The 26,036-nt window shown below is 40.6% G+C and overlaps 1 protein-coding gene across 2 annotated transcripts in view; it reads right to left on the reverse strand.

The window, feature by feature from the left end:
- The window catches only part of GLRX3 (glutaredoxin 3), a 39,867-nt gene that overhangs the window by 3,064 nt on the left and 10,767 nt on the right, over positions 1–26,036 (reverse strand). For both annotated transcript variants that reach the window (XM_075935241.1, XM_075935242.1), the window contains exons 2-8: positions 21,693–21,801; positions 16,167–16,241; positions 15,309–15,510; positions 8,284–8,456; positions 8,130–8,191; positions 1,487–1,544; positions 652–704 (exon numbers count right to left, since the gene is read on the reverse strand). In XM_075935241.1, the coding sequence (XP_075791356.1) occupies positions 652–704; positions 1,487–1,544; positions 8,130–8,191; positions 8,284–8,456; positions 15,309–15,510; positions 16,167–16,241; positions 21,693–21,801 (732 nt within the window). The remainder of the gene's footprint in view (positions 1–651; positions 705–1,486; positions 1,545–8,129; positions 8,192–8,283; positions 8,457–15,308; positions 15,511–16,166; positions 16,242–21,692; positions 21,802–26,036) is intronic.

Below are 26,036 nucleotides of genomic sequence, written 5' to 3' on the forward strand. Positions count from 1 at the left end.
AGGTAGCCTCGGCCAAGAACCCCCCCAGTGGCAGCTGGGCTGGGATGACTGGGCAGACTCTTCTAGGGAGCCCCCCAGCCGAAGCGGGGCTGGCAGAGGCGGGCAGCACCAATTCCCAGCAGCAGCAGGGAGGCCCCAGCAGCAGGGCAGGGCGGCCGGGTGGCCCCTGCTAGGGAAGCCGGGGAACACTGTGGCAGCAGCCAAGTGGTCCTCGCTGAGAATCCTGAGAGACCCTCTGGCAGCAGAGGAGAGCCTGTGCCAGAGCCCAGGAGTGGCGCAGCAAGCAGGGGAGCACTGACCTCCTCTGGTCCAGCAAAATCCCTGGTTCAGGACAACTCAGGTCCCAAGGGTGCCAGACCAGGGAGGTCCAAACTGTACTGTCAGATGTTACTCTTATACTAAATGTACTGTGAACTTAGTCACCATGCCAGGCATCTCCCTTTTGCCATTTCTCTTTCCACTAACATCTTTATTTTGAGGACAATAATGAGATGCCTCCTTATAAATACATTTTTAGGTCAGAGTAAAAGCTGTTCTCCTATTAGAATGATGCAATTTATTATTGCTATCTGGTGCTTTTCCACCTTGACAGTTTACTATAAACACTGGACTTTATTCATTAAAACTGTTGGGTTTTAAATACCTACATACCCAGTGCTGTTTAGGATTTCTATAATTTGCTTGCTGAATCCACATTTTGCCATCTAAAAGGATAGAAAGACTTAGATTACAACACTATATTTGTAGTTTTGTGAAATTTTAAATTCTTAAAGCCAAGAAAATTAAACCTTCCAGATATCACAATCCATTCAATTAATTATTTTATTTTTAAGAAATAACCCTTATTGATGTACAGTCTCTGTGCTGCCCTCCTTCCGCAATCATCTTTTAATGTCTACTGGGGGGAGAGAGGGGGTTAGATTTAACTTTGCAGTGCAGTTTGTGTCTCACTTGCAAGCACTTGTAATGTCAATGAAAATACTGAGAATCAGTTCCCTCATTTCCTCTGTTTAATGAGAGCTGGTGCTAGGACAGTTTTCCTTAGTGAAGCCATTTTCCACATTCATCCATTCTGGTCTTGAAAATTGGCTACAGCTAGAATGCAGGTTATGTCTATAGAGTATTCAAAGAAAGCCAAAGCTAAGTAGTAGCCCAAGAGGTATACTCCTTTTGGATCTACACATTTAAAAAAAAAAAAAAAAAACAACAACAACAACAAAAAACTCACACAGATGTTTAAAAAAAAAAGAAAAGAGAAGCTTACTATTCTTTGTGAATTTTCCATTTTACTCAGGACTGTCCATTATGCAAGATAGGCAGCAGCTTTCTGGACTAACTTGGTAATTGGTACCAACCATTAACGCCCCTATTTCTAATACCACCACCACCACCACCACCATTTTAGTAGCCAAAAAGAAAAAAGTCCACTCACCGCATGCGAGAGCATCAAAAGAAATTACAATGACACCATTTTGGAGATCTTTACCTGCTTGTTTCCTTTCATAAACAGCATCACAGAAGCTTTGTTTGTCAGAATCTTAAGTCTAAAATGGGAGAAAGAAATAAATATAAATAAATTCAATTCTCAGCACTGCTTTAAATTATTCTGTTACACGTATGAATTATCTTCCTATCTTTCTTGTAAGATAGTTACTGAAGAAGTAGATCCAAAGTATAGGTTAATAATTAAACTGAGATTTTTTTTATTTCGTTATCTCCATAAGCCATTGTAAACCATATTACTTTTAAAGCAATTATTTAAATTTATTTTCCCCAGATTAAATTGCAAATACCTAGATGCATAAAACTTAAGGGAAAAATTCCACATTTAATTGGAAATATTTTTAATACAATACCAAGACAGATGAATTGAATCACAGATATCAGAGAAACAAAGTGGTTGAGGTAATATCTTTTATTAGACCAACCTCTGTTGATGAGACAAATGTATGAATTTACACAATACATGCTCTCTCCTTAAAAGGCCAGAAAAAGAGCTGTGTGTGGCCTTGAAAGCCTGTTTCTCTCACCAACAGAAGTTGGCCCAATAAAAGATATCACCACACCCAACTTGTCTCTCTAATAGCAGTGTTGGTCCCCAGGCAAAACAACACTGCACACTTACAAATATGTAATCTATATACAACATTCCAAATGTGGAACCTACTTATTAGTGGCTCAACCTCTTCTTATACATCATTAGATAAAGTCTTTGCTAATATACTCTGAAAAGTTATGACTAACATCCAATAGTCAAACCCATTACAGTTGAGATGGTATTTTAATATTTTTGGTTGCTTGCTTGACAAAAATTTACTGTACCATAACATTTTTTACAGGTTCATAACAATCTCTATCCCCAAACTCTCCATCAGGAATTTCGAGGGGTCATATACAGAACATTGAAGTCCCACAATATTTGATAAAATAGGGCACCAAGTTTTATGAATTTCCAGAAATGCTGCCAGGTTGTAGAAAATATGCTCCATTTTATTTGATTTTTTTAAATTTCCCATTAGACTTAATTCTTTGCTTGACTGAGCAGAGTCTAGGAACCATAGGCAAACAGCAGCCACTTTCTGATCCTCTGAAGGGTAGAATTTCCTTAGACAGAATTATCAAAGAGAAAGATAGCATGGTCAAACAGATAGGTTGCTGTTATTCTCTTGTTAAATGAACTTCTAGGCTGAACACAGAAGCCAAATGGCCAAAGATTCATAAGTTTAATTATGGTTCTGTAAAAATGCACTTTGATTTTCAAGAGAAAAACTGGGAAACTGGAATACTGCAATGGAAAGCTGAAAATTAAGCTGGGAAACAAGCCTAACTGTTTCAAGATGAGTGCCACAACGTAATTAGACACAGACTGAAGCAGATCTAGAACTCCCAGCATAGCTCTATGAACAAGGAGTTCTATAACTGTCCTACAGAATGAATGGACAATTGCCATTTGCCAGTGTTAAAGTATCAAAATGAATGAAGATTTCAAATCTCTGTCTTATAGCTCTTGTTGCTTTTTTAGAGAGGCATACACCAGAATCAATCTTAAGTGACTTCATAAAAACATTTAGATCCGGTAGAAGCATCCTATTCAGGATGGAAGAAGTGACATAATTCAGGTTGAACCTCCCCTAGTCCTCGAGGTCAGAGTGGTCCGTAACAAGGGAATTTGCCAGACCACTGCAAGTCAGATGTCTGGGCTCCCTTCCTGGCTGCTGCCCCAGGAGAACTCGGAGGCCTGACCCCCCTCCAGCTCACCTGCTCGGCCCTGCTGCCCCTAGCCCACTCGCAGGGCTTTGCTCCTGGGACTCCTTGCCCCATGCGGGACGGCAGCTGTTCCTGGGGCTCTCTACCCCCAGGTCACTGTCCCTGCAAGCTGCCACAGACCAGACCAGCTCCGCTCCCAGCCACTCTCAACCTCTGTGGCTGGGGCTCTCTGGTTTAGCAACATCTGTGGTCCTGCCACACTATGGATGTTGCTAGGTCAGAGAACCCGGGACGAGAGGACCTGTAGGCCCAATGGAGAAAAGAGACTGTTTTTGCTTTGAAGACTAAGCACAGCAGAAAACAAAACATGAACTGGATAGTAAAAACTAGAATTAATTTCTGAGCTTGCAAGTTGGCATGGAGGAGGAAAACCAGCAATGAACCGCTTGTAGAAATAATTCAATTTAAAACAGTGACTCAGAAGATATAACTCATCACCCAACAGAACCAGTCAGTGTTGCATTAGCTCCTTGGAGCTAATGGTTCATATCTCAACAAAGCAGTTGAGCCCTCCACTCTCAAAATATAAAAAGGTATTTGAGTTTTGGGTTTGTTTGTTTATTTTAAATGAAAATTAAAGGTCTGTTTTCCCTATGCAGATACTTACGAGCCCATAAACAAAGATTTGTCTTGGCATCACTGAAAGATTTCACTGTTTATTACACTTTACATATTTTTATATTTTCTGTAGTCTCCTGAAGTTTATGTTACTGCATATATTCCTATCAATATGTCCAAGTAATTCCACTTGAGACATACACATACAGTAGTACAAAATACAGCCCTGATCCTGTAATCAGATCTGGAGGATAACAGATTGACGTTTATTAGAGAATTTTTAGAGACAAACAATACATAAATTATAGGAGACAGTATTTTGTAACAAGTATGACTGAGAGAGTGGATACATCCGGTAGCCGGTTTGAGTAATGGCGGTAGGGGGGATCTAGGCCTTGGGGGCCTGGGTTTACGGCCCATGATGGGGCGTTTGGGCCCCCCGGGGGGGCCCACTAGCGGGGTGCCTTCCTCCTTTGGAGTAATGACCTAGGCCTTTGGTTGAGGAGCTCGTAGAATAGGTTGTTCCCGGGGGAGGAGGCGGCGTGTAGCGGGGGGGTTTGGAGTGTGGCTAGTTATAAGCCCGTAGTGAATGGAAAAGCGGGGTGTGGGGCCCCGGATGTAGACGGCCAGTGGGGTGGTTATCTGGTTAGCGGATGGGGGGTTTGGTGACGGCGCTCATTCTGTGGTTGGACCGGTAGTTTAAGTGGGCTGAATTTAGATTTGGCAAGGTGAGCATCGCACCATTAATTGGGTTGTGGGGGCGTTTGCGGAGTCAGTGTGCATGGGAGTGAATGTGGGGACCGTTGGTCGGGGACCAATTAAGTGGGTCGCCCGTTATGGGAGGGCAAGCGTGCCTAGTTTGCGTCTTGGAGTTGAGTGGAGGTTCTAGAGGTCTATGATTTGGGGAGAGGGAGGGGAGATACAATTCATCCATACATACATACTTATACCTACACATTCACACTCGCAGGCACTCATCCATATGCACGGGACAAAAGTTGGACTGAGGAAGGGCCTAGGGGGATAGGATAGGGAGGTTAGTAGGGGCGGGGAGTCTAGTGATTGGGGGGGTACTGACACACTCATACTAATCAATTCTATGCCCCGGGTGCTATCCACGATCTGTTTCTGGTTTCTATATGGAGAATGTGTAGACTTATGTATAGTAGCCCTTCGGCTCCCTGATTTCCGTGTCCCTTGGCTTCCCTTATTGCCGTATCCTGGTCCCTGGTGGTGCTCCCGCCTGGAGGGGGGGTAGTGTACCCCCCTGAGCGAGTAAAGGGTGGATAAGTTGAGTGTGGAAGTTAATGACTGACCAGGCGGGGCAGGATGAGGGCCCAGGATCGGCGCTGAGAGACGAAGCACAAGGGTTAAGAGGTTGGTTGCTAAGGGAGTACTTCCAGAGACAGGAGTGGGTCCCACGGCGTCCTCTTCAACTGCATCCTTGTCCTCTTGGTCAGATCGTGTTACACACCCGGGGGGATATATAAATTCCATCGACTATTCCATTAGCTGATTAATCAATTTAATATCCCTAATACAGATCAGTACTGTGTTAAATAAAATTACTTTTAAAAAGGGAAAGTTTAAAAAAGATTTGATAAGATTTGTTTCTGCTCATTTAAATTAATAGTATTTTTCTGCTGCAAAGTTTCAAAGCTGTATTAAGTCAATGTTCAGTTGTAAACTTTTGAAAGAACCATGAAGTTTTGTTTAGCATTAACTTTTCAGAGTTACAAACTCCATCCCCGAAATGTGTATCTCTCTGAGGTTCTACTGAAGTTTGCATGTTATTTCTCAACTTTATCAATGCTTCTTTGGGAGCTGGGATCAGACACTTACAGAGCTTTATAGATATCCAGCATCACCAGCCTCAAACTATGAGTAGATGTCTGTGTGTCAATATATACCCCCCAGAGAATCAGTGTAACTTGTTAATTCAGCTGCCTCTTTATCATCTTAAAGGTGTGACCCATACAAGACAAGAAAAATTCCCACTACTATGTAGTTCCTGCTATAAAACAGGAAGATGCTTCACATATTAGAGCTTATGAAATGTTTAGTTAACCAGGTTTGGCTCAATGGAACAGACAAATTTAAACAGAACATATGCTCAAATAGGAAGATTCCATAGGCCAGACTGGCTTCTAGATATTAGGCCTGCCTTGGGAGATTAAAAACATACATTTCATCACTAAAAGCACATAATGGCAACAAAAGAGAAAGCAGTTGGAACGGAACATTGGTAACGAGCCTAAATAATTATTCTGTATCTAAATCCTGCTGGAAAGGGATAACAAGTGGAGTTCCTCAAGGGTCTGTTTTGGGACCCGTACTGTTCAATATCTTCATCAATGATGTAGATATTGGGATAGAGAGTACGCTTATTAAGTTTGCGGATGATACCAAACTGGATGGGGTTGCGACTTCTTTGGAGGATAGGGACATAATTCAAAATGACCTTAGCAAGTTAGAGAAATGGTCAGAGGTAAACAGGATGAGGTTTAATAAAGAGAAATGCAAAGTGCTCCACTTAGGAAGGAACAATCAGTTCCATACATACAAGATGGGAAGCGACTGTCTAGGAAGGAGCATGGCAGAAAGGGATCTAGGGGTCATAGTGGACCACAAGTTGAATATGAGTCAACAGTGTGATGCTGTTGCCAAAAAAGCAAATATGATTCTAGGTTGTATCAACAGGTGTGTTGTAAGCAAAACTCGTGAAGTCATTCTGCCGCTCTACTCTGCACTAGTTAGGCCTCAGCTGGAGTACTGTGTCCAGTTCTGGGCGCCACATTTCAAGAAAGATGTGGAGAAATTGGAAAGGGTACAGAGAAGAGCGACAAGAATGATTAAAGGTCTAGAGAACATGACCTATGAAGCCAGGCTTCATGAACTGGGCTTGTTTAGTTTGGAAAAAAGAAGATTAAGGGGGGACATGATAGCGGTTTTCAAATATCTAAAAGGGTGTCACAAGGAGGAAGGAGAAAATTTGTTCCTCTTGGTTTCTGAGGACAGGACAAGGAGTAATGGGCTTAAAGTGCAGCAGGGGAGGTTTAGATTGGACATTAGGAAAAAATTCCTAACTGTCAGGGTGGTCAAATATTGGAATAAATTGCCAAGGGAGGTGGTGGAATCTCCCTCTCTGGAGATATTTAAGAACAGGTTAGATAGACATCTGTCAGGGATGGTGTAGGTGGAGCTTGGTCCTGCCTTGAGGGCGGGGGGCTGGACTCGATGACCTCTTGAGGTCCCTTCCAGTCCTATTATTCTATGATTCTATGTATTGACATCATAGTAAAATCTATACCCAATTTGTTTTTTCAAGTTACTCATAGAACTACTGCATTTTCTAATTTAAGGATTTATCTAAGTTTCCTTTTTAACAACTAATTATTATTCAAGAAAGGAGATGGGAAGAAATCTGTGCGCACTGCTTTAAATGTAATAAAATTTGTTGTCTGAGTAAACCTATCAAAACAGCATACGCCAACATTTACTTATATATACACACACTATCACCGATGTCATCTACAACTGAAGAAGTAACTAAAATATTCAGGACTATGTAGCACTTTAAAGACTAACAAGATGGTTTATTAGATGATGAGCTTTCGTGGGCCAGACCCACTTCCTCAGGTCAAATAATGGAAGAAAATAGTCACAACCATATATACCAAAGGATACAATTTAAAAAAAATGAACACACATGAAAAGGACAAATCACATTACAGAACAGAAGGGGGATGTGGGGGGGGGGGGAAGGAAGTTGAATGCCAGTGAGTTAATGATATTAGAGGTGGGGAAGGGGAAATGTCTGTGAGTTAATAGTATTAGAGGTGATAATTGGGGAAGCTATCTTTGTAATGTGTAAGATAGCTGGGGTCTTTGTTAAGTCCCATGTGGAGAGTGTCGAATTTTAGCAAAATATTCAATTACTTCAAATAAAAGACTGCTGCATTATAATAATTTACTTTAAGTGTTCATGTATTTCTGTTAATCAGATATGGATGCTGCCTCTAAACTACAGGTTGGAACGCTCTAGTCTAGCATTTTCTGGTTTGGCAACATTCATGGTATGGCATGATTTTAGTTAGCCAGAGATCCATTTACTATGGGTGTGGCCCATGTAAGAGCCCCTAACAGTGGAAGTGATCATAATGCTGCTACACAACACTGATCTCCGTGGTTCAGCAAATTCTCTGGTTCGGCAATGGTCAGGTCCCAAGGGTGCCAAACTAGAGACATTCAACCTGTATAATGCATTGCTAAAAAAAAAATAATAATAATCTAAGACATCAGACCTGTCTTCCAATTTCTGTGTCTTGGGACAAATTGTGTCCAGTTCTCCAGAAGACTCCAGTTCCTGAAAAGACAGATGTTCAAAATTAGAAAGAAACAGTTATATACACATGCTTTTAAAAACATGGAAAATAACAAGATTTCTTAATTTCTAACCTTAACTATATCCAGTCCACCTATAAGCTCTCCAGCTACATATAATTGTGGATAAGTAGGCCAATTAGAATAGGTTTTCAGTCCTTGACGTACTTCTTCATCAGAAAAAATATCAAAACTGCTAAACAGAATGTTATGTTTGTTAAGAATCTCCACCATTTGTCTGCTGAAACCTGGATAAAAAGAGGATATCAATTAGGAGGTGATTAGTTTAAATTATATATATTTTTCAATAAAATGCTCTTATGGCTATATGAAAATGTATCTGGTTAAAAAATGTAGTGCAGATCTTCCAAACAATAACCGCTCCTTATAAGGGTCTAGTATTTCTTTCTATTACTGCAATTACTAAACCTCACTAAGTATTTAGACAGGTTTGTATTTTTAAGTATGCCTGCATAAACAGCTGCATTCAGTAACGGTAGCACACTATATTTTGGTAGAACATCTCAAAGAAATCTATTTCCCTAGTCTGATTTGTCTAGCCCTACTCCATCCTTCTGCAACCAAACTAAAAGAAACTCTTTGGCCTGCTCCACATCTTCTGCTCCGTCTTTTCTTTCCCCTCCTCCATACCTTGTGTTTCTGCAGCTCTTCTTGTTTTCTGCCTCTAGCTACTGCCAGTCTCCCCCAACATACTCATTGAAAATGACTAACTAAAAAGCATGGGGATTATTATTCAAGCTTATTGGATGGCAGTAAGTTTTAAAACGGTGGGTTTTTGGGCTCTGTTTCAGCTGCCACTGTTTTGCCTACCACATCACAACTTGAGTCTAAGTATTTATATTTTATTATACTTTTGACACTTTATTAGGTATGATGAAGTCATGTACTTGCTCACTGATACTTTCTCATTAACACATTAAGTACTCAACTTAAGGGTGTAAAAACCTGTATTTTATAAATGTATTATGTAGTCTGTTTTATAAAAGTTTCTTTTCATAATTTAATCATGAAAACAATAATGAATGTTTTCACACACATTAACTTTAAAATATTGTTTGCCAAACATTCTTTATGCATAATAAACCATTCTTAACACTAAAAAGGGAAACAACCTAAATATCATTTTTTTAAAAATTGTCATAACACCATCATTCTAAATTATCAAATCTATAAAGTAGATTTTAAACATTTTCACTATTTAGACTTTCATTTCTTTAATAAATGGAACAAAGGGAATTAATAAAAATAATCACAAACTGCCATGTAAGTATTGTTTGATTTGAACTTGTAAGATCACCTATTCATTTTAAATATGGATTTGCACTACAGTTTTCTGCAGTCTGCATAATCTGCAATTTGTTGAGATGAGATACTGATATGTATATGTATGACATCTAAGTGTTAAGTTCATGTACAGCCTGAAGTAAAAACATGAATTCTGAAATTTCTCATTCATCTGGGAGTTCATTAGTAAACAGCTAAAGGGTGATTGCTGATGGTTATTCTGTTGCCAATATATTAACTTATTTCTACTGAACAAGGCTCAGAAAAAGCTTTATATTAGCTGTAGGCAATTACATGCAGACTAGGAAGATTGATTGGTTGTGTTTCATTTTTAAGAGTTAAAGTAGCAGAATGGAAATGTTATGCTTAGGGATAAAGTACCAATACAGCTTTACTTTCCTAACAAAAGATTAAGCTTGAATTTCTGAAAAAACACCATACATGCATTACATTTTATTCATACTTTAATTCTTTGTACGTATACATCCAGAGAGTCATAAATGCCAGTCTGAAGTTTATATTGTTAATGAAATTAGATAAAATTGTAATACAGTAAACTTCCGATAATCCGGCACCTTTAGGACCCAGGGGGTGCCGGATTATCAGATATGCCGGACTATCAGAAGGGGGGGCTATGAGGGGTCTGGAGTGGGGTGGGAGGAGATGCCACCCCAGGCCCCTCATAGCCCCCGCTTTACGATAGTCCGGCTCTGCCCCAGGCGTCCCTGATTCAGCCGCTGCTGGTCAGTTTCAGCAGCAGCTGAATCGGGGATGCCTGCAATAGAGCAGCTGGGGTGCTGCCGGGTTGGTCCCGCAGCGCTGAGGGGCAGCGCTACGGCACCAACCCAGCAGCATTCCCCAGCTGCTCTTGGGGATGCCTGGGACAGAGCAGCTGGGGTACTGCCTGGTTGGTCCTGTAGCGCTGCCCCTCGGGGCTGCGGGACCAACCCGGCAGCACCCCAGCTGCTCTTGGGGACGCCTGGGGCAGAGCAGCTGGAGTGCTGCCGGGTTGGTCCTGCAGCGCCAAAGGACAGCGCTGCGGGACCAACCCGGCAGGACCCCAGCTGCTCTGCCCCAGGGGTCCCCGATTCAGCTGCTGCTGAAACAGATCAGCGGCTGATTCCAGGAAGCCCCGGGCAGAGTCTGGAAGGGAGTTGGGATGAAGCAGGCGGTTGTCACCTAGGGCAGGGGTCTGGAGTGCAGGGGTTTGGGATGTGACCTGGGGTAGAAGACTATTGTGATCTGGGGCAGGAGACTGGGGTGCCAGACCTGGGAGGGGATATAGGTATAAGAGGGGAACAGAGGGTTTGGATATGTTGGGGGGGGAGGGGCAGAGAGTTGGGGCAGGAAAGGGCTGCGATGCCAGAAGCAGGCTGTGACCAAGAGACATACTTGCCAGCTGCCAAACAAGCTTGCCTTTGCGCAGATTTAAAATGTTTTCCAGCCAGCCAGCCTGCCTGGCACGTGTTTCAGGAATAAGTGAGCCCAGGAGGCGGTGGGTGGGGGTGGTTCTTCTTTGCTGTCTGTTGTTATAACAAGCAGCTCCCATTGGCTGGCTTCCACCAGAAACCAGCCAATGGGAATGTGCTGGGGGCGAGGTGGCTCCTAAAACTCTCCCCCTACACTCCAGTTTTAAAACAGAAATGGAGCCCTGCAGCTGCATTTCTGCATGGCATGCAGGGCAAGTGTGGGGGGGTGGTCCCTGGAGCTCCCTGCTGCCTCTGCAGGCTGGACCCAGTGGCTTGACAGGCCGTATTTTGCCCAGGCCTGAGATAACATGCACAGCAACAAGATACAACAGTCAGGTTATGTCTAGACTATGCTCTATTTTCAAAATAGAACTTTCTAAAGTGAAAGTAGTCTGGACGCAGGGTTTTTTCGGGAAAAAAACCACTTTCAAAAAAACTGCTCTTCCTTAAAAACTGCGGTTTACCTATTTTTTTTTTTTTTTAAAAAGGAGTTTTTTCCCAAAAAAAACATGTCCAGACTACTTTCACTTTCAAAAGCTCTGTGCATGTTATCTCAGGGCTGGGCAAAATACGGCCTGCCAAGCCACTGGATGCAGCCCGCAGAGGCAGCAGGGAGCCCTGCTTTTGAAAGTGAGATTGGAAGAAGATATGCAAATCCCCGCAGAATTTGCATATCCTCTTTCGAAAATAGAGCAAAGTTTAGAGGCACCCTCAGTGAACACGTGGCCAACGGAACACTTCTTCCAACATTATACTGACTTGACTCTCTCAAAGTAATATTACAGTGCATGATTGTGTTTAAGAAGAGATTGGTGCATTAGCATAAAAGAGTCAAAACTGTATTTGTAATCTTGATTTAGACTTTTCCCGACTTTTTTGAGCACTTAACCATGCTATCTCTTAATTTTAAACTTGGCTCAGACCCCTCTATGAAATAATGGATTTCTGCTGAACCTCTGTCTCAGACTACATACACCTTCAGTTCACTTCATTATGTTGTTAAAATTAGCCTCGTGCATGTACAGCTGTAGTCTTTACAAGCTCAGCATGCAATTTGCAAAAACTTGAGCCTATCCTCAATGTTTGGATATAAAAGTGTTCTTGTAATTGTTACTAAGTTTCACGAAGTTCTCAAAGCAGAAGGGTCACAGAGAAACTTTATGTAACCTACACTATAGTATTCACGGTCTCCAATACTATAAGTTTTATGACATTTCATTGTCATATTAAGAATATGCGAATAACAAAAATGAAAACGCTAAGGTTTTGTTTTTGTTTTTTAAACACACATGTCCCAATGTATATTCTCCAATTAGGGTGAATTTTTAAAATAATAAAATAAAAATATTTTTTCTTTAAAAATAAACCTAAAGTTAAATTTGAAATTACGACCGCCTACGTTAAGGCTTCCTCCTACTGAACTTGTATGTTTTGAATAGTTTTCACTTTCCATTCCTGCTCTTCCACCTAGGTGTAATCCTGTAGCTTGTATTATTCCTATTTAGTTCTTATTTTTATGGTCTTGAAATGTTTCAGATTCTACAGATCCCTTTATACTTTCTCCTCCATCTTTACTGTTTACTCAACTCTTCTCAGTTTGTCTCCTTTTGTGAATATCATGAATATGCTCTTAGTCTGATCACTAAAGATAGCAAATAAGTATGGTCATCACTTGATACCTCATTAGATATTTCTTAAAGACTGATCCATTCCCTTATTGCCTTCTGTTTATAGTCAGTGACCTAATTTTCAATCTACATGTTTTTATCCAAACCAATTTATGTTTTAAATTTTAACTTATGAAATTATATCAAAGTCAGATTGGATAAAATATGATTTTAAGTTCACAATACATACAAACATGTACAGTTTATTTAAATAAGGGGTGAACTAAAAAAGAACAATTTAATATTAAATTTAAATTTTATGATAACATAGGTTAAGGCCTGATCTTACCATAATCTATTAATATTTTTTTAATTTAATGTAAATGATTTTAACAGTATGTTTGCTGCCATGTTTTTAAAAAAGTCAAACCACTGAATGGATGGAAGTCGCTGCCTAAATATCTGGAACCAGAGTGGGCTGAAATGCTAAACTGGTTTTTGACAGTGGTAGCCTCTTCTCTCTGTACCTGAAGAATATCTTTCTTTTAGCTTATTGAACTACTTCAGTACAATGACTAGTTCACTCAAAGTTAAGAAATCAACTGAAAGTTCAAATAACAGGACAGTTTGTTTTCCTCCTCTGACCTCATTTTTAGCCTGTAGATCAGAGAGCATAAGACCTATTAGTTGAAAAGCAGTGATAAAAAACAATCAGTACAATATTCTTACTACAGATGCTTCCTTTTTAAAATAAATCATCAAATGCAAAATGTGTTTTGGCAAACTTTTTAATAGATTTTTCTTAAGTATTATCACATAAAGTAATTGTTTTTAACTAAAACAACTTGAAAATGCTGTTGTACATTTTCAATAGACTCTGAATGTCTATCCAAACAGAGTAATGGAAATCAAAAGTAAAAACTGTATCTAAGTAAACAATGCTCTCCCTGTAAGCTGTGCACTTGTGCCAGCCACTCAGGAGAGATTCAAATGCTGCCCAGCTGATTAGCCGAGCACCCACAACTAGGTTGTGTGTTTCTATTGGTGGTGCACATTTCTAAATGCCTCAGTGCACATAAATTTGCATTCTGCATATGGCTGGAAAAGATTAGAAGGAACTTTGTTAGTAAATTTTCCACCATTCACCATTTTCTAACTAGGGATGTAAATAACATTGAAAAACAGTAACTGTGTAATCAGCTAAAATTCTATTGGTTGCACTTTTAAATGTTTAACCAGGAATCCCCACTGCCAGCCCCATACTTGGGGATCCCCAATTTGGCCACGGAACCCTTTAAAACAAAACAAACAAAACCACATCATTAATAATAAAAAAAAACCCTAAGTGCTGATGTGACATGATTTCTGTGGATAACCAGGGAAAACTGGTCAACTAAAACAACCGGGGTGGGGCAAGCTCAAGCAAAACTAAACCAAAAAAAAATGCCGGCCTGCCCCTAAGACTGCAGCAGCCGGCAGCCCCTTGAAAATGGCAGTCCCAGGGGACCGCTCGGCTCGCCCACCCCTAAGACCCTAAAGGGGGGGGGGGCCCACAGAGGGTGATCAGGTTCCACAGAAATCTTACTTTCACTTCACGGAACCTCGGGGTTCCGCAGAGCATATTTGGGAAACTGCCCCAGAGAATATGGCTTCCATTTACTAATGAGTCTACCAGACGCAGGTGCCCATCTCTCACTGATACTCATGTCTTATGGCCTCTGTAGTTCCTCGTTAATTTTCTAATTCTATCAAAATAGAGCAGTGATATTTGTCTAACAAGAGTAATACTTTAGAAATTGAAGCTATTGTTCAAAGTTATCTCCTAGATGTTTACTGATACCTTATTCTTAATATTTATTCTATTTTTTACTATAGAACAAAGGTAGACATTAATTTACAGGCTCACCAGTTCTATTGAATATTGGCACCATGTTTTACTTGAGCCTGTTACCTCTCTTAGCTATCACAATTTGTCAACTATAAATGTCAGTAGGTCAGTAAGTTTGTTATCCACAGAAATCATGTCACATCAGCACTTAGGTTTTTTTTTATTATTAATGATGTTCAAAATTTCTCCTCGCAACTTGAGCTGAATGGTTTGGATACAGGAGATGATCTTGTAACTAGAACACTGGATTGACTCAGGAAAACAGGATCCTATTCCAAGCTTTGCTACAGATGCACATGACGATGAGCAAATTGCTTAATCTGTCCCTCTGTTCCTTACCTGTAGCAATAGAATACTACTACTACTACCACCACTATCTGGGACTATAAAAAGAAATTAGTGTTGTGAGGCACTCAGATATTTTAATGCAGTAATCCCTAAACTATAGGGGATTACCCCATGGGGTGGGGGAGAGGCACAGGAGCCCAGGCTAGCACCTTCAAGGGATGAGGACAGAGAGAGCAACCAAACCCTAATCCATCCCCAACTATGCTGCAGCTCCGTTACTGGTCCAGACCCACCTCCAACTGCAGTCCTAACCTTGGCCCACTTACCTCAGTCTGCATCTCTCCCCCAAACCTCTCAGAACCACAGTCCCATTACCGCTCCCCCAAGAGGACAGGTACAGGTCAAGAGGGCTACTACATTCAAAAGTTTGGAGACCACTGTTTTAATGATACATGCATAAACAAGACTATAAATAAATCATGTAACCAGTTCTCTACATAAACAAGCACTTTTACATTAAATAAACTTTCAGGAAGTCCTTACCACAATGAGGCTCTTGGGGAGATCCTTTCATAAACAACATGCATGGTGCAGCATTTATCAGTTTCTTTAGACGCACATTCAGGTCCTCCTTTGCATTATCATTAGCACCAGCTGAAATAGTACTGCTAGATGCATGGCGCTGGACTTTTTTGGTCAACTCTGGGGCATGGGCGCCATCTAATCTGTCAATTTTCTGAGAATTCTAAATAAACCAAGAGAGTAGCTCAGTTAAGAAGCATTAACGAAGAGCAATCTTTCAGACTACTAAAAATTAGAAGTTTTATATGTATTACATCACTTCATATTATAGATTTTCAGATAAGCAAACGATGGATTAGCATTACCTCTTTAATCCCAGCAAAATTCTAAAACAAAAACTAGTCTGTTGACCATAACATTGTCTGTATCAAATAAAATTCTTATTACAAAAAAATTAACAAATTATTACAAAAATAAGCACCAAACATGCTATTTCTACTGGTTAATCATCTGTTAATTCTTCACAAGCATTACAATTTACAATTCAAACAGAAAAGCCATGAAACCTCACTAGAACCATGCCTGAAAAGAGTCCTACATCTCTCAGGTACTGTAAAGCAATCTATGAATTCCAAGGCATTTTAAGTAGGTTCTGAAATATTAAAACTAGATTTTCATAATCATTTCTGTAAAATGGACATTCTTGTGTCCTCAGTTCAAAAAAAGCATATGGAGACAGACTGTTAGCAGTTTCTACATTAAGAAAAAGGAGTACTGCCCTTTTTAGTACTGAAAAGTAGAATGAACATTTATTGGTACTGAACTGCTGAACTTGACACAGCTATACATGAAAATAATATGCAATCCATTTTCTCTTACCTTAAAAAACAAGAATGTTGGAACAGAACTAATTTCATATTTTTCAGATACTTCAGGTACAGCTTCAGCTTCCAGCTTAAAAGTCAGAGAAAACATGCTTTTATTTTCATAATTTTCTTTCAAGTTTTGTTTGTGCATGTCAGTGCTTTTTATAATGTTTTTCTCAACATTTTGTGTGTTTAAAAAGGAGTTTGATGCAAAAATGTTAAAGACATTTGCATTTAAATGAGACTCACTGGACTGGCATGTCATACACTGAGCCTGCACAGTGTCAAAACAGGTTCAGGGGATTTTATTTTGTTGCACATTTCAAAAGAAGCCTAGAGGCTGTGAATAAAATTTTTGGTGCACTAGTGACCTAGTAAATTTTCAATCATATGCAGCTACTACTATATTGAAATCCATAAATCACTGACCCCAGTTATGTCATGATTACAGTGCTTATTTTCTGCCCACAGCAATTCTTGCTGTTTGCTCTATTGACTAATTTCAAGAGGCAGTACATCATGACTGACATTTGCAGCCTTCTGCAAATTATGAAGCAAAAAGGAGTATTTCTTCAATAAACTATTGATGTCTGCTAAATTTTACTTTTAACTCTTGCAAAGCTGCTGGACATTAAGTAGAAAGCTTGTCAAACTATTGGTCCAGAAGCTTGGTCATTCTTAAAATATATATTTTGAAATGTTAAAAGACAATTTTTACCAAATATAAATCTTTTTATGAAGCATATGCACTGTGTGCATTCTGTCTCTGCTTCTGACTTTAAAGACACACAAACTTTTGAGGTTGGTTTTGTTTATTGCAATAAATGTTGATTTCCTGTTAATATCCATAGAGCTAAGTGGAAAAAAATCAAAGTAAAAATAAGATGATAAAATAGTGAATATAAATACATTTCAAAAACTAACACACAGAAACATGTGATACCATTTACAGGTGCCCAAAGCCTTGCCAACTCCTCTTTCTCCAAACTGTAGAGTGGGGAACTATCATCAGTAACTAAAAGACCATTTACAGTTGCTGATTTCTTGTTCAGAATATTAACTTGGGATGTTAGATAACAGGTAATTAAATAGTCATGTAACATCATCACATTTTAATAGTTAAATGACTATTTGATAGTCTCTAGGGAATGAGTCAGGAGCCAGTGTGCTCCTGGCCCCATTCCTGGGGAGCCCCAGCCACCCCGCACTGCTGCCAGTGTGGGGCAGCAGCAGCCTCTGACTACAGGGGGAGGGAGGGTGTGCTCCCCACAAAGGCTTCTCCATGAGATGCTAGAGCAACCCCTGTCCATGGCAAGCTCAAGCCTCCCTCCCGCAGACCCAGGCCTGCCACAGAGCAACCTCTGACTGCAGTGAGTCTGAGCCTGCCAAGGACAGAAGCTGCTCCATGGCAGCCTCCTCTGCACCCTCCCACTGCAGGTTCTGTTGGAAGCAGAGGGGGGAGGGTGAGGGGACACATGGACAGCAGACTTAAAAGCTGTCATATCACCATGCACCATGTCATCACCATGCATATCAGCTCCTGCCTGCCACCCCACGCCACTGTCTCTGATAGAGAGGTAGCACTGTGGGGGGTGGGGGTAGCTCCGCAGGTGTCAATATGCGCAGGCAGCTGGCTTAAAACCTGGCTTCCTGTGTGTACCAGCTTCCACCAGCCCACTGCCCACGCTGGTGCCCCTCTATCAGAAGCAGCAGCGCGCGAGTGGGGTGGGGGGGGAGGGCGAAGGGCTCCAATGGATCTGATGCTTGTGGGAAGCCAGCTTAAAAGTCTCCGATACACATGCAGCAACGAAGGAGAGTGTGTAGTCAACAAGATTAACCGAGAAGCCCAGGTTTGTCGGTTAATCGTGTAGTCATCTACAAGATGGCATCCCTAATATTAACGTTTTTAGAAAATGCCACTGCTGGCTAGTCACACCATTTTCTGATCTTTCTATATACATATATATTGCTTTAAACATTTCAGTGTTGTTTGTAAAACTAAGTTTTGATGTGTTACACCCATAAGGCTTTTAGTCTTACCATTTTAGATGCAAGGGAAATAATTTCACACCTCACCACATCTGGTAGGCAAAAACAAAGAAATGCATGTTCCAGAGAGGAATTGAGGGTTTTCTCTCTCAGCTTGAGTCCTATCCAAAGCCCCCTGACATCAATACGAGTCGTCATGGACTTTGGATCAGGCCCCATAGATTTCTCTTGTTCTCAAATTAATTTTTGTCAGGCTTGATCCTTCACTGAAACAAGTAGTCATTATGCACTCAGTGATGCAATCATCATCAAGCAGACATTCAAAATTTCCCTCTCTGAAATATACTTCTCAAGATTTCAGAAAAATATTTGAATGCAGTGGAACTGCAGCTTAACTTTATGAACCACATCTTACAGAATAAGCCATGACTGGAATTCTGCCAGACTATCACAAAGAGATTTTTAAGAAGGTTTTTTTAAATAATCTCCTTTAGGTTCTACCTACAGCTTTTGACTGAATCATAAGGATTGTTTGCTGCACACAACAGATTTTTACAGTACCCCTCTCAACTGGTTTATCCTGAATTTGACCAACCAGTAATAGACTATGTCCCTTAATGTTGAGACTTCTATCCCTAATCAAGCCTCATAATCGAATCTCTACACAAATTAACTGAGAAACGAAATCTGTCATTATATTTTATTTTCTGATCTCCTGCAAAAGGCTGAATTATTGTTACATGGAACAGGTTGAACCTCTCTAATCCAGCATCCTCTGGTCCAGCAACAACCATGGTCCAGCATAATTTTACATACCCGGATGCCCATTCAACATGGGTGTGGCCAAGTTTCCTTCATAAAGTTTGTTTTTACAGCCACCAGTCCTAGCTCTCAGTTGTCTGTGTTTTTATTTAGCTCAAATTTAGGGTTAAATTACTACTAGGAGACTAGTAAGGAGTGTGAATGCTAAATTTAGATTAATAGGCTAATCAAATAGTTGATGCTGTTTGCATCATATATTCGATTAGTCTATAAGGAGCCTCGCCTTCCAAATGTAGCAACAGCCCCAGAGCTGCTGCTATACTTCAAAGTTGAAAGCACTGCAGGGAGCACTGGGCCACCAGGGGACTGATTGAGTCCCCTTACTCCCCATGGTGTTTCAAAGTGGCAGTACCACGTGGAGCCAGAGGCCAGCTGGGGACTCCCCTGCTGAGCCCAGCTCTATGCAACATTGCTGCTTTGAAACACAGCATGGAGCTGGAGTCCAGCTGGGGAGTCCCCAGCTGACCCTGGCCTCCACGCGATGCTGCCACTTTGAAATGCTGCAGGGAGCTCCCCAGGAGTCCCCAACTGACCCCAGCTCCACACAGCACTGCTGCTCTGAAGCCTCCCCTCCTTTTCCCCAACTCTTGCTGCCTTTCTGGTAGAGACTAGTCAACTAGTCTTTCACATCCCTAGTAAGCAGTAGGGATGTTAAGAATGTAACCAATTAACCAACAAGTTGATGCTTATGGATTGTTACTGGTTAAACTCTGCTCTGTTCCAGGGGATGGCTTTGCTGTGGGTTCTGCAGTATGAAACTTATGTGAGCTTTATAATGCAGAGCCCACAGTGCATGTAACTGTTAAGACTTTTTTAGAGGTTACACAGTTACCTTATTAAACAACTTAATGACTAACATTATAGTAAAATGTAGAAGTGTTGTTAATTCTGCTAAACAATATTGAATCTTTGTAATTAGGCAAATGTTCTCGTTTGCCACTGCTCAGGTCCCAAGGATGCCGGACAAGAGAGGTTCAAGCTGTGCTGAACTTTTACTCCTTTTTTCTTCTGATGGTTCATTTCCTAGCTACTTTAATGCTTTTGTTGCACTTCAATGAAAAACCATAGTTGGCTGAACTTCATTGAACAACATTTGTTATTGGTCAATGCACCAAAGTTCAGTGTGTTTTAAAATACAGAGAACACTGGTCATATTTTAAACCTCTCGGCTTGGTTAAAATTAAGATTTATTCTGTGGTCATCTTTAAAATAAAGTTATGCTTAATCACTGCAGTCATAATTTAAACCGCATTTTAAAATGTGCTAATTGGGGTTTGAAGTTAAACTGGTTGTAAACAATGGATTTTAAAACTGATTATTTCACTTTAAGGCAGCCCATAATTAGGAACCCACATTTCTGATTATGTACTTACAGTTAACTTGGTAGGTTAAAAAATTATTACTGAATGATCTGAAGTTAGATTTCTTGGCTATTCCAGAACATAGGACAAAATTCTATGCTTTTAATTATGAACTCAAGATATGAAATTAGTCCCAGCCAGAAGTCCAAACTACTGAATCAGACTTATTCAGTTCTTTTTATTGCTTTTTTTTTTTTTTAAACAGACCCATCTTGTATATTGTAATTAGGATGTATTTACATGACAGGGTTGTAATTTTATTTTGGAGTGCACTGTCCAATGAACATACCACAAAGTGAGCTGAGACTTCAAAAAAAAAATTGGCCTATCATAAACTACAGTACTAGAAAAGCAACAAAAAATACAATATTTTGAAAATTGACATGTTTTAAAATACTCCAATTAAAATAGTTTTGTACATTAATACAATTAAAAACAAATCTATCTTTCTGTTCTACAAAAGGAAATGCCAAACTGTGAGATGAGTCATTAAAAACACACAAAACATAAAGCCTGTAAGAAATCAAATTAAAACACATACACACACAGCTGGTTGTTCCATTACTCCCTGCCCTCAATCACAAAAACGTCTCATTAACAAGAAAAAGTTGTTTTAAAATGAATGGCATGCAGATCTAGTGCAGTAATTTTTTCCATGGTGATTCTATTCCTGGGACATACAGATGATCTCACAAAAATATTGCATCTCAATTATTTACTGCTGTTCAACATCCTATACTTAAAATGATAACATCACACAGACTTAAATTGATCTTTTTGCCAACCCCATGAAGATTATTGTTCACTCTCAGTAATGGTTGGAAAAGCAATTAAATGAATCTAGGGGAAAACCTACTTGTCTAACCAGCAGCATCACTGAAACAGATCCAAGCTCAAGCAAATCTTAAAAGAGCAGGATTGATATCTTCATCTCAGATCTTTAGGATTAGAGATCAGGCTACTACACAACTAATTACCATACTGGCTGTGTGAGTCTTTGCAGGTCACATTAAGTACACAAACTTAAAAACATTTACCAAATGAAGTAACATTCTATTAAATCAAAGTGCCAAAATACTGCATTTTAAATACAATAAGATGTAACTAATTGGAATTTTTAACCAGCAATACACCATGAACTTCATGCACAGTTCAATTTATGCCATTTCTGATACTGACTCTTACGAAGTTGAACTCATTAAGATTCAAATCAGCATGAAAGCTTCAGTTTCCAAACCACAGAAATCATCGGTGGAAAAAAATGTTCCTGATGTTGTATTTTACGCATAAATGGTCCCCTAGTGTTTTATTTTAGTCTTCAATGCTATCTTTAAAATAGTCTTTACTATTTGGCTATGAAGAATTACCTTCACAAATGTAACTTGTGAGTGTTCCTTAGCTAATTCAGCCATGACATCATTCATCTGAATGCACTGAGGAGCCCATGGTGCCCAAAAATGGACAACTACAAGAGACCTATGACAAAACAGAAATATATCTATGTGTTAAGAGAAACAAATAATTTTTCAAAATAATGGGGTATTTTGATGACAACTAGCTGTTAAATTCTAGTGACTTCAAAAGCATGGTCAGTTATAATGGAACAATGAATAATATTACATGAATTAATATAAAGCAAAGAATATAAAAGAAAGTTGTAATTTTTTGGATACAGAAAAAAGGAAAGCAACTGATATAAGATGAACTCTTACCTCAATAACTAAGCTATCCATGCTAAGGTTATTACAACTCACAAGGAAAAAAAAAACACACTAAGCACTGAAAGCATAAGGATGAAAAAAATAGTATTACAAAGAAAAAAGTTACAAAGCCTTGCCAAATTGATAGTGTTTTTAGAAGAATGGTGAGACGTTTGCTGAAAAAACAATACCAATGGTAAGGTATGCAACATAAAAAGGAGAAAGAATAAAAATCGCAACAGTTACAAGGAGATTGACATTTTGCTACCAAACCTGATTCTAGCAGAATGCAGCATTATATACAAAGAATGAGCAACAACTGAAGCAGGCAAAAAGACCTCAATTACTCACTAGGGGGTCACACACTTTGTTGTCGCTGTTGGCTGAGCTTATTGCACACACCAGGGGCTCCTTGCATCCTTTCATTACCCCCTACAAGCTCTGTGTGCCACCCGCAGATCCTCCTCTATTTCAGGGACTCATTGCAAAACCTCTTCCTCCCCCACCCCACATAATTCCCAAGCCAGGGGCTCTGTTTGTCCTTGCATTTCCCATCCCTCAGCATTCCTGGCCACCATTCTTACTCGCCTCGCCTTTCTTCTTTTCTCTCTCTTTTAGAATGTCAACAATTTAAAACTGTATTACAAGGACAAGCAGAGCTAATGGCTTGTCTAGAGATCAACACTTATTCCAGAATGAGCTTGTCTATACATGGAGTTAAAAGTTATTGTGTTAAATATAAAAAGAAAACGCCATCAAGTTGAGGGTTAAGTCTCATAACTTCAGCCAAAAAAGGCACTAATCACTGCAATGACAAAACATTTGGGTTTCACAAATAAACTGGAAAACACATAACACATGTCATTATTTCTGCAGGCTAAGTTCATTGCAAACACCAGGAAATCCTTGCATTCCTCTGTTCTACACAAACTGTGCACCATCCTCCCACGTCTCAATTTCAGAGACTCCTAGCAAAGGCCCTCCACATTCCTTCATACAAGGGGCTCTGTGCCTCCCCTTTCCTGCCCATTACAGAGTTCTCTTCATTTTTCCTATGCAAAGGACCTTCCCATGCAAAGGACCCTGAGTACTCTCTCCTTTTCCTCCTCTGACCATAGTAGGCACCACACTCTGTGTGTACTTCTATTAGATCCACTCCACCCTGCCAAGGAATCTCTATGGCTCCCCATTTCCCCTTCCCAATACCAGGGCTCCATTCCCCCACCCTCACCATGGGCTTTGTGTACTAGGGATGTTAAATATCATTTAAATGAATAGTCAATTCATCTCATGAATTCTTATTGGTTACTCAACTATTCTATAGTCCCCAGGGGTGGGGCCAGCAGCCAGTGCGCTGCAGCCCTACCCCGAGGAGACCCCTGCCGCTCCACGCTGCTGCCTCTGTATCAGAGGCAGCATGGGGTGCCAGGCGGGAGCTGGTTTGCAGGGGTAGCCAGTTTAAAAACCAGCTCTCCTCATGAACCAGTTGCCTGTCACTCCATGCTGCTGCCTCGTGGGTCCTGAGCTCCTGGACCCAGCACGAGCTGGAACTGATCCGGGCTGCCTGCCTGGCTCCTAATACCCTTTAAATGCAGAGCCACAACAGGTGTAGGTCCCAGACCTGGAACAAGCTGGGACTGAGCAGAGCTGCTGGCCAGATTGCTAAAAATTTACTGGCGGAGGGGAGGGGAGAGAGAGAATGCATGTAGTCTATAGCATTAACCAATAAAATTTTTGCTCATTGGTTAATACTATCACATCCATATTGTATACACACCTATTTTTCCTGCAACAAGGGTCCCCAACTGCTCCTCCCCATCAGAAGTTCTGTGTGCTACCATACCAGAGTTTACCATTCTCCATCTCATCCATTATAGGGATTCTGCTCTCCCCTCACACTGCTGCTTCTATCAGAGGCAGCAGTGGCGAGCAGGAGAGGTTGCTGTAGAGGCTGCTCCAGCATTCCACGGAGCCCAAGAGCTTGTAGGTTTTAAAAAAATGGCCAGTTCCATTAATAATGAGAACATTCACAGTTACATCAATCAGGAAGTTTAAAAAGAGAGAGAGAGAGAGAGAGAGAGAGAGAGAGAGAGAGAGAGAGAGAGAGAGAGAGAGAGAGAGAGAGAGAGAGAGAGAGCATAAGAAAAAGTCAAAGTACAGGACTTAGTAGTGATGGGGAACTTGAACTATCCAGACATCTGTTGGGAAAAATAACACAGCAGGGTACAGATTATCCAACAAGTTCTTGGAATGCATTGGAGACAATTTTTTATTTCAGAAGGTGGAGAAAGTACAGGGGAAAGCTGTTCTAGATTTGATTTCAACAGAGAGGAACTGATTGAGAACTTGAAAATGGAAGGCAGGTTGGTGGAAGTGATCATGAAATTATAGAGTTAATGATTCTAGGGAATGGTAGAAGGGAGTAAACAAAAAGAAGAATGTATTTCAAGAATGCAGACTTTAGTAAACTCAGGGAGTTAGTAGGTAAGGTCTCATGGGAAACAAGACTAAGAGGAAAAATAACTGAAGAGAGTTGGCAGTTTTTCAAAGGGACATTAATTATTAAGGGCACGACAGCACATTATTCCAATGCAAAGAAAAGATAGGAAATATGGCAAGAGAACACCATGGCTTAACCAAGAGATCTTGAATGATCTACAAATCAAAAAAAGACTCCTAAAAAATGGAAAGCAGGACAAAATAAAAGTTTGTAGTAGGGATGTTAGATATTGAGTAACTGAATAGTCATGTATGCTAAGATTTCATGTGGTTACACAACTACTCAATAGTCCCCTTGGGCAGCAACCAATGCACTCCTGGACCCACTCTTGGGGGACCCACTCTTGGGGAACCCCTTGCAGCCCTGTGCAGTTGCCTCTGTATCAGAGGCAGCAGCACAGGTTTGCAGGGGGAGCCAGTCCCCAAGGGAAGCCAGTATAAAAAACCAGCTCCCCATGCCGACAGGCTGTCGGCCGCCCCATGTTGCTGCCTCTGATACAGCCTAAGCTTACCGGTTAATCATATAATCGACTATACACTGACATCCCTAGTCTACATTAGACCCAGTAGTTCAGCTTAATGTATGCAACTCCAGCCACAAAAAAAACATAAGCCGATCTTGGTGGCATCCCCATATCAGGAGGCCAACAGGAGCAAACACTCCCATCAGCTTCCCTTACTCAATGCAAAAAGAGGCGTACTGGACACCGGCAGGGGTGCTATTCGAGTTCAATTTAATGAATCTTAACTAAACTCATTAAATCAAACTCTGGAAGATCAATTGCGGCAGTAGTGATTTTCCATGTAGTGAAGACAAGCCCTGAGATAAACAGGATGAAGTTCAATAAGGACAAACACAAAGTACTCCACTTAGGAAGGAACAATCAGTTTCACGCATACAAAATGGGAAGTGACTGTCTAGGAAGGAGTACTGCAGAAAGGGATCTAGGAGTCATAGCGGACCATAAGGTAAGTATGAGTCAACAGTGTGACATTGTTGCAAAGAAAAGCAAACATCATTCTGGCATGCATTAACAGGAGTATTGTGAGCAAAACGCATGAAAAAAAAACGAGACGTGGCCTGTGTTCATGAAATCTCTTACCACCATCTACACGATTTGTTAGTCTATAAAGTGCTACCAGACCATTTGTTGTTTTTTTCTGTAACAGACTAACTCGGCTACCCCCTGAAGCTCCAAAACACATGAAGTAATTCTTCAGCTCTACTCTCTGCTGATTAGGATCAACTGGAATACTGTTTTCAGTTCTGTATCCACTTTGAAGGAAAGATGTAGAGAAGTTTGAGAGGGTCCAGAGAAGAGCAACAAAAATTATTAAAGGTCTAGAAAACTTTACCTATGAGCAGGGCTTGACAAATAATGCAATCTACTCGCCTGGAGCGAGTAGATTGCAACCCGGAAGAGCCGGGTTCGGGCGATCTGCGCATGCGCAGATCACCGGACATCGCGGCTGGTGAGCGGGGCTCACTGTGGTTCGGTGAGCCCTGCCTAT

The sequence above is a fragment of the Pelodiscus sinensis genome, chromosome 8 (assembly GCF_049634645.1).
Source record: "Pelodiscus sinensis isolate JC-2024 chromosome 8, ASM4963464v1, whole genome shotgun sequence".
Classification (NCBI taxonomy): Eukaryota; Metazoa; Chordata; order Testudines; family Trionychidae; genus Pelodiscus; species Pelodiscus sinensis.